This window comes from Branchiostoma floridae, chromosome 9 (genome assembly GCF_000003815.2).
Source record: "Branchiostoma floridae strain S238N-H82 chromosome 9, Bfl_VNyyK, whole genome shotgun sequence".
Classification (NCBI taxonomy): domain Eukaryota; kingdom Metazoa; phylum Chordata; class Leptocardii; order Amphioxiformes; family Branchiostomatidae; genus Branchiostoma; species Branchiostoma floridae.
The window spans coordinates 16,766,706-16,776,377 of record NC_049987.1 but is presented as its reverse complement, the minus strand read 5'-3'; the positions used below and the strand labels follow the sequence as shown (position 1 = coordinate 16,776,377).

The following is a 9,672-nucleotide window of genomic DNA, read 5'->3' as shown; positions in this document are numbered from 1 at the left end:
AAGCGTAAGTATAATTGTAAGAAGTTGAGGTACATTTAACGGTAATGCTTAACAGGTATGGATGTCTCACATACTGTACTGCTGAGTTGAGTGACATGGTGATTAAAATTCCATTAGGTCCTCTCATCTTAGATGGGTTGGGTGTCAGAAGTTTTATGGGCGATACAGATGTTCTGATTTCGTTACGATAAGGGACAGTTGTTAGTTGTCTCTTTCATAGCCAATGGTACTTGTTTTTTAGCAGACGGGGTTGGCGCCAAGTATTCATCTTACAGTTGATGTAGGGCTATCAGAGGAAAGTGTGCATCTCATTTTTGTACCGTGTGAACAGCTGATGTTATGACATATTGGTGGAAAATCAAATCACCATCTGACTAAAGTTGGCCACATCCCTTCTTCTTTCTGAGTTTCCCAACTTCCTCCCACCACACCGCTCTGAGGCACATAGTCAAACCTCAATAATGCTGACAACCTTAGACAGTTTAAATGCCAAACATCAAGCTTAAGGAACACCATGCTACCATATGCCGTTGACCTCTTAAACGCACATTACACAATTAAGTGTCACATTTTAATAATTACTAATCAGATGGACATCCTCTGTGTCATTAAATAAATACACCACTACTTTTCCATAACATTTATAACGATTACTCTCAAATACAACCGACTATAAACATACATACCATCCACAAAAAAACAATAAATATTTCATGGAGGTATGAGGTCCCCGAACTCTAGTTAAGTTTGCAGCTTTCATTTTCACATCCCCATTCTTGTGTTGCTACTGTCATTTCAAAGTTGCAAGGCAAGCTATTGATATCAATCATGCTATAAAGGTACAGTTCTATTAAGTTCAATACAAAGTACATCTTTTATGATCTTTAACTAGGCAAAAGTCACATTCAGACTGACAGAGTGCTGAAGTTTCTCATGACAAGCTATTATAAAAGTTTGGTAGTTTCAAACCTCAGAATGGTGCCATCCTCTGCAAACTTCAAGAAATTCCCTCTCAAAGCATCCAAGAGTAGGCCTTTTATACTGCGGGGACAGAAGAAAAAATTATTGTATACAAATTTCATGTTTATGGCCTTTACATATTGCTATATAACCATGACACACAATGTCAGATGCTGGCATTCAAACTCACCTTTCACACCTTTCAACAATTACGATTTTCTTCAGAGGTTTACAGCTGACTATCTAAAATGCATTTTTTGTACCAGTACCCACTCCTTAAATACTGACCAAAAGTCCCTGTCCTCTGAGAATGGTCGAAGCATGTCCTCCTTCCCATACTTGAGTTCTTCCACCACGTATCTAGACATGCCGTCATAGATCATCTGCAACAAAAATGGCAACGTTGAGTTTGCCAAAAGCTACAAAGTGCACAATACACATGGGAAGCTCCTAGATGTCAACAGCACCTCAAAACGATGTCTGGCGAAGAAATAGACGAATAACACTAGAACAACAACAACAGAGTTTGATCACAGAGCACTGGGTCGACATACTAGTACTATCAGCTATACATAGTATAACTGTCTAGCATGATACCGCTAATTTTGTACTATTATCTCTATCATTTGCTGGGCTCCTTTGTGTATTGCTGCAGTTGTTAAGTATATTTTTGGCAGTTGATGTGCCGTGCTATTTATTCGAGTTGACAAGCCAAGAGAAGCTTTTGCGTTGCAAAATTGCGATCTTTCAGATAGGAACATTGAAAACTAACGTTTCTAAAATCCTATCGAGGAAAAAGAAGCATTGGCTTCAACAAGCAAAAGAAGAAGAGGAAAGCTGGGATACTTCAAATTATAGGTAGCCGTAAACGCCTTGTCGTAAACAACGTAACGACGTGCAACTACCGGTATACATTTCTGCCCCCCTCCCCACTTTTACCTAGCATTTTGCACCACACAAATTAGGGCTTTAAGCATCTTACAAATCCGATAAGACCTCACACAAAACTTGGATCTTACCTCGAACGTTTCTGCAACCTTGTAGCGGCACAAAGTGTGGTCTAAATCCAGTCCCACGGCGTCAACATCGGCAAACGAAAAAGTCTGACCGGCGTCCGCCATTTTTGCTGTGTTTGCCGGGTCAGGGGTTACAGTGGTAAACATTTGTCCCATGTTTTGTTGACAAAGCCGTGTTTACTAAACATGACCGTTAAAATGGTGATGGAATATAAAACCTTAGCGTGTTCGATTGGGAAAAGTTGTCAAACCACTCCCTGTAGTGTCGACGGTTGGAATAATTGACCCGCGGGTTGACCCCAGGGCTTCAGGGGTCATGTGGGGTCAAGAGTCTTCTTTGAGATGATGCACGCAACTGCTGTCTTTCATTTTGACTCTTTCAAACCGTCGGGAAGAACTCTGGGAATTGTTATCAATTGGTGTGTTTGTTTGTTTGTTTGTTTGTTTCTTTAGTTTGTGTCCGTAGGTCTGTGAATATTGCAGAGTGACAGCCTGTAAATTATGATGCAAGGGAGAAATGGTGTAAAACTAATAGGATACTTGGAGAATTGAAAGTGTGATCAAGGAGGTTAAAAAAAAAAAAACCTTTTATATATATATATTAAACCTCCTTGGTGTGATTCGATATCAAGGTGTAGCCTAAATGGACAGAACCAATAAGTTGTGCTTTCGAAGTATGTTGTTGTTAGAAGCTAGTTACAAGCTTCAAGTAGATTGGCAGCACTGCTAAATAGTAATCGATTCACCCTGTTGATTTTCTGATCATATCAGATTCTAGCCTGGGTACCATTCTCCGCGGTCGGCTTTGGGGAGCTAAATACCCGGCACCGACCTGCTTCTGTCAGCCTGTCTGATTAGCTGCCCTTTGAGATTTCGCCGATAGAGCTTGTAGCCGGCCTTTTGAGTTTACCCCGCGCGACTAAATTAATCTAACCCCGTAAGAACTCCCCCGGCCTGTAGCAATTAACTGTACGGGCGGTCACCCCTACACCGCCGAGCGCCTCGATGGTATGGTTCCCAGGCTAATCAGATTCACGCCTTTCTTCAAATTTTGTCATCCCCATATTTTTATTTGCCAAGTGTATGAAGTACCTTAGTAGAGATGTACAACATAATACCTTGATAATGTATAATCATGAAAGCTCCTTAGTATTTAATGCTACCTTTGTGTTTGGTGGGATGATTTGACTTTGAAAATAGGCATCCATTATTCTAATGGGAATCTATTCAATGTAACCTTTATTTTGTAACTTGATTATGATTGCAGTCATAATATTCTGACGAGCCCAGACAACTGGTCTGGTGGTATATTCACATCAGGCATCTATCTCAGATGTCTAGTGACATGAACTTATGAACCTCCGTAAATAGTTTCATCAGGTTGGTAGATCAATTGAACAAAGTCTAAGATCTTCGTTTCACAACCTTCTTTTAATTCTTCCGTAAACGTTTCAATGACTATCTGTCGCCTTTTTTGTACTGATGAAGGCAAAGAAGCATCTAAAGAAGGTTGTGAAATGAAGAAGTCTTTATTAAACTTACAATGTTTCCCAATAAATGAAGTTTCCCAATAAACTTCATATATATGATTATTAAGTTTCCCAATAAACTTCATCCTCCCTTCGTGTTGCAGTTAAATCACCTTGAACATTGTACAGTATTTGCATATTAACTATTAAGGGTGCAGTTTTTTTTTGTCATTACAATATTCTTACCATTATGACAGGTAACAGATGGTTGTGTAACCTCCAAAAGTGTTGGGTACCAGAAACACCTGATGATGCTGCAGAGAGCAAGAACCTCCAGAATTTGGACCAACCAGACGTGTTCTCCGTAGAAGACCTCAGGCCAAGAGCTATGCCATTGGCACTCAGTGAAGACCTCCATTACATAGATCCTGGATTGTCCAAACCAGATTTTTCAAGAGGAGTTTTTATACTGTGTGTTTCTACACGGTGGTGTATACACGTAATGTTATACAGTTAAATACTTTGCTGTTCTGTGTGATATTGACAAGGGACAAATATGCATGTTTGAACTTTGATTTTCTCTACCATGGTGTACCATTTGAAGTAAGGAAGTGTATCAATCAATTGTGAAGGGGTCACAATGCTATGCTTGTTTTCTACATTACAACTAAAGTAATATTGTCTAAAATATTTAGGTTGCACAGCTAGACAGAAATGAGGACAGTGTGGAAAAAGAGTTGTACCTTAAGAAGTGCAACATCTTTGGAAGATGAGTTTGAGTTTTAGAAGTAACATTTGCTGTTCGTCAGATAAACCAACTTCCTTTTTATCATTATTGTTTACACAGAATGGTGATGCAGATGATTAAGAAGTTCCAACTACAGCACTGTGTGGCATGGGCTGTCAAACAGTCGTGTGAGAGCTTCAGAGAAGTAACCTATCAAAGGGAAATCCCACCGTACTGTCGGGACCTGTAGTCAGCGTACTGATTTTGTTATCTGACAGATACAAGAGATCACTCAGGAGTTGCATAGGATGGAACGCAGGTTACAACAAAAATTCATGAACAACATCAATCCATTCTCCTACCCAGAGAGTCCAATGTCATCGCGAAATGACTGTTACAGACAACAGGCGTAGGAGAATGCATCAACCGTGGAACAATAGAAAAGAAAAAACACAGCCAATCGCAAACACAAATGGTGGGACAGCTGATTGCTGAATAGGTAATTCATAATATCTTTTACAAGAGTCAAGTTTGTCACCACGTTTTTTTGTATTCTCATTTTTACTTTTTATGAACAGTATTTGTGTTTCTATCTAAACTGCTTTTGTTCCTAATTTCTTTCAGCTAGTGCAGATGGATAGGAATTTGCTGGTGTCCATTATTGTATGGAGATTCACCAAAAGCACTGGAATGAATAGAAACTTGTAGTCTTGTAATCCTGACCCATTTGCAGGCTTGGAAAGTGATGATGATGGTGATGACAGGAGTATCTATGATGGAGAGGAAGATAATGATCATCACAAGACATTTCAATGGGCATGGAAGACATAATGTATTCATCTTAGTTACAGTTTGCAATTGATGTTTGTGTACATAATAGTGTGATCATAAGCCACATTAAGATATCAAATAACAAGAAATGAAGATCTCATACCTCAGTGAAATAATTTTTAGTTTTTCTGGATTTCTTTTTTTATGAATTTCTTGTTGATCCTGTCTGCATTTTCCATGGGCTACCAGAGGGACCAGGCATGCATGTAACAGGAAATTGAAGACAGGAAATTAGATATCCCTTTCTGGGACCTTTGAACTAGTTTCCTGTCAGTGGTCAGTGTCCCAGACGTTGCTAGTATGTGGAAATCAGCCTGTATGGGAAGTATGCTGACCTCCACTTTGACCTCCACTTCCTGTAAGTCTGTGGTGACACCATTTTCTGTTACTTTCACTGTTAACAACTCACTACGGACACACTAAAGCAAAAAGGCACACCTTAAACAAAATTGCCAACCTTTATATAATATTCCGTTCTGTACAATGTCTGACACTACTAACAATACAATTTCAAGCACAATCCACATGTTTGTTATATCTCTCAATATACGAATTAAGCTAGATTTAATCTGATCAAACGGATCCGTCGTTTACAAACTTTTTCAACGATAAGTGAACTGCAATGTCCAGCACAATTTTAACACAGATTACACATGTTGTACTGTAATGATAATTTCTTTTACAGAGTTTTATGTTCTTCGATGTCCCTAAAAGCAAATTAAATTACCTGCATATCTGTAATGTTATCGTCATGATTAAGTTGTTTGGCAAACTGCACGTAAGTTTGGCATAACAAATGGGATATTCCTGTATATCTTAGAAACACACGGATTGACTAAAGTACAGCCTGATCCAGGCGATAACATACCCACCGGTATTTGATATACCCCCGGTAGTCAATATTCATTAATCTCTTTAGACAGATCGTTCTTTGCTGTGTAGTTGTAGGACGCTAATGATGTTTGATTTATGCCCGTATTGGACACATTGCCTTCCGTGCAAACGTTTTCTCATAAAAATGATTACGTCAAGAAATGAATTTAAGTCATTGTCAACAACAGGTTAACAGTGATCATGATTAATTTCAATATTGAGATTTTTGTTACCTCGTATTGGTCCGCATCAGCTCTATAGCAAGATGACATACAACCTGAAAGCTGGGTTAAAATTCAATTTTTTTATGGAGCTCATTTAACTTGTTTTGAAGCCAACAATGGCCACTTTTTTGAAGCCAACAATGGCCACTTTACCCAAAGTCTCATATTATTTGGAAACGTATCATGGACAATATCGGCAGGAATACATTCTTTTCATACAATAAAGACAACGTTCTGCATCTGAACTTCAGGTAGTGATGTCACCTATGTTGAGGATACAATGGTTTCTCCCAAGCTTGCGTATAACTTAAGAAATGTGCGAACTTTCACTAGCCTAATAGCGGAAGGTGTAATGTAGGGATCCAGACGGGAATCCAGTGCACAACCTTTCCGTGATGAACAACGCTTTTGGATCGCTTTCATACCGCTGAATCTTCCTGGTTTACATTTAGGAAAGTTTTTCCTTGTAGACCAGGTGTTCTCAAAGGCATCAAGATGAGAATATTGTATCTGCTACTGTTGTGGATTACTGTGGTGTCTGCAGTCAGGTGAGCCTATTGTACTGATTTCTAATAGTAATTGCACCTTGTGTGGTGTTAACGTCAAACTGAAGATGACATTTCGGAAAAGCATATTTGATATACATTGTATGCCTCATAAATGGAATTTCCTATATTACAATCCTCTCAAGTAATGACGAACACAGAGTATAAAAGCTTAAAAAAACTTTTAACGAATTCTAAATCTTACGTCCTTTGTACATGAAGAAGTAGCACCGCTTTGTAATAATTACTACAGTTGCTCTTTAAAAGTCTTTTAATGATGTCTCTTCTGTTACTTTCCGACAAATTTATAAGTATGAGACAAAACAACAACGACTGTCTCGACATTCCTTTTTTCACAGCACGAAACAGGTCAACCGAAGTACAGGTAAGACACCTTAGTTTTTATAACAAATTTTCGTTTTTATTATGTAAAATAGTACTCGTAGTCTGAGTACCATCCTCCGTGGCAAGCGAACAAAAAGGGCGAGCCAGCGGTAACTATGGAGGATGGTACAATCTAAAAGGGGGACGCTATGGTCACTTCACGTATAAAAAGTATACACGGGCTAGCAAAATAATTATTTCATAATTACATCAAGCTTGTTCCTAAGTGGAAGAATTCTTTATTTATTTGATCATCATTTTTGAATGTATTTAAGAATCCTCATGTCCCTTCACTTTGCTTATGCATTACATTCTATTTTTCATTCCATTGTGCATCGTAGTGCCTTAATAACGTGCTATATGTCGTGTTTATATGTTGAATATACATTACTATACATTGTCACTGATACAATTGTTGCGCAATAAACCATCTATCTATCTATCATATATTTAGCTTGAAAAGGTATTGTGATTAGTGGTTTTAACTCTGTGTCTATAGAAGCACAACGTACTAGAACATGTGAAAAAATGTAAAGCGTTTTCTGCACATGTAAGATTAACTTGCTTGAAATATCCGATTTGAACGTTAGTTTCAGCATATATTTCAAAACAAAGAAATTATTTAGCAACTTATCATTGATGCAAGTCTTTTTTTGCTGCTGCTATTCGTTTTCCATCTTGGGCAGAATGGTTAATATGTGGGTCTTGATGATCTGAGTTGTAAGTTTGCCATACACGATGCCCAACAAGAGGGAAAAAGAAAATAAAATAAAAATGTCCGTGATGAATTCCATGCTATTTCGTTGCGTATATATCTATAGCCATAGTTATATCCATGAAAAAGGGAGAGATGTAGTTTTGGGTGTGTCCGTGTGTCTGTTTGTGTTTCCGGATTTTTGTGCTTAGTATTACTCTAGAACCTCTGAATGGATTACGATGATATTTCGGATATGTGGTTACATGTTAGGACGACGAAGGTCAATGTCAATGTTGGGCTCCTTGGTTTGTTACCTAGGTACTGCAGCACATCTTCCATTTTGTTTCTATTTACCCGGACGTGCTATGGTCTTGATATTTTCGTGACAGATAGCTTGTGAAGTAAGAAAGAAGTGTTACATATTTTGGCCACCTAGCAGCCTGCTGTGGAACTGCAGGGGCATTTTTGTTTAAAATCTTCCAAGGACAATAACTGAACGACGGATTTCCATGATTTTTTATCACAGTCTTCTGTACGTATACATTCCAATGTACAGATGGCAATGCAGCTAGACCCCCAAACTACAACATTCCGCAAAAAGCCTGACTCATTTTACATACCATGTCCTCTATGCCTCATGAGCATGAAGCTTCAAAGTCACGTACGCCAGGCTGTTGTAATTAAAACAAATTCCAGACTCGTTTGAAAATAGAGTACTCGAAAACATGAATACTTAGGTATGTTGACAGTTATGATAAGTCGGCTAGACTTGTATGTAAATCCACGCTGAATAGTGTAGTTACAAAGGTTAAAATCTGTGAATGAAGTTAACAGCTTACTAGACACGTAGATACAATCGTCGCAAATGCCAGCAAGACAATGCCTTTAACCCTTTGTAAGGGCAGACACAAGCTTATACGTGTATATAGGTGAAAGGCTACATGTCTTTATCGTCTGAGCGAACAATGCATTTGTAAGCTATATTTTAATCAGTCTATGCACTGTTGCCATGCTACCACAAAAATTATATTTTTTGCAGTTTCATAAAAATTAGGTTCAATCAGCTAACATTATACAGCAAGGCCAAAATAATTAACAAAAAGGCAATTTAAGACCGGAAAACGCCACCAAGACAACATGGCTTCCTGTGCAGTATTTTCATGCTTGTAATCCATAGCTTAGAAGGAAACTTCAAAAGAGATCAAATCGTAATCCTATGGATTTTGGCTAAGGTACTTCGAGAAACAAAGCTTTCTTATAGTTGTCCCACGATCGAGGGGTGGCAGATATTTCAAAATGGTATCTATGTGGATAGTAATGACTTCGGCCATACTCGCCATAGTATGTTTGTTTGTATGGTCTAAAATGGACAATGAAAACTGGTTTGACTAGGCTCGTTATGTATTTTACTTGTTTGTATCACTCAGAGTGGTCTCCCGGCTGCTTACGTGAGTGGGTTGCAAACGTACCGATTTCCCGGCCCTGTTTTTTTGTGTTCCACACTGTACATCGTTATGTTATGGGCTTTAGGCGCGGGTGCCAATTATTAAATCAAATCAACGAAACAACGGAAACTGATAAACAAAGGTTAAGTTTCCAAACTTTTTTTGCCAAGTTGACATGCTTAGCCGAATGAAGAAATTTATGTGTGTTTCGTCCATAATTCCTGCTCTCCCAGGCGCTTCCCAGATCACCGGAGTGGCTCCTCACGTTGGAAGCTTGAACGGCGGAACGAACATCAAGATCTTCGGAAGAAGTAACTTAATTCTAAGTATCAATGCAAGTAGCTCTAATACAGGTTTTGTAATGTATAACCCCTATTCGTATCTGTAAGGCCTATGTCACATTTTCAAACCAGGGCCCGGCTGGCCAGCTTTCGGGAACGAAAAGTACGAGATTAAAGATACAAAACTACATTGGGACAACGTTATGACAATAGTCGTAGT

General features: G+C 38.6%; 1 protein-coding gene and 1 long non-coding RNA gene across 3 annotated transcripts in view; one reads left to right on the top strand and one right to left on the bottom strand.

Moving 5' to 3' along the window:
- LOC118423310 (5'-nucleotidase domain-containing protein 1-like) overlaps window positions 1-2,271 on the bottom strand; it is a 13,793-nt gene extending 11,522 nt beyond the window's left edge. For both annotated transcript variants that reach the window (XM_035831422.1, XM_035831423.1), the window contains exons 1-3: window positions 1,980-2,271; window positions 1,249-1,343; window positions 970-1,041 (exon numbers count right to left, since the gene is read on the bottom strand). In XM_035831422.1, the coding sequence (XP_035687315.1) occupies window positions 970-1,041; window positions 1,249-1,343; window positions 1,980-2,132 (320 nt within the window). In that variant the 5' untranslated portion in view covers window positions 2,133-2,271. The remainder of the gene's footprint in view (window positions 1-969; window positions 1,042-1,248; window positions 1,344-1,979) is intronic.
- A 6-nt stretch (window positions 2,272-2,277) lies between these two features.
- Window positions 2,278-9,481, top strand: LOC118423344. The gene is made up of 6 exons (XR_004832029.1): window positions 2,278-2,395; window positions 3,703-3,944; window positions 4,293-4,671; window positions 4,797-6,648; window positions 7,005-7,030; window positions 9,405-9,481. It is a non-coding gene; the product is annotated as an uncharacterized LOC118423344 (long non-coding RNA).
- The last annotated feature ends 191 nt before the right edge of the window (window positions 9,482-9,672 follow it).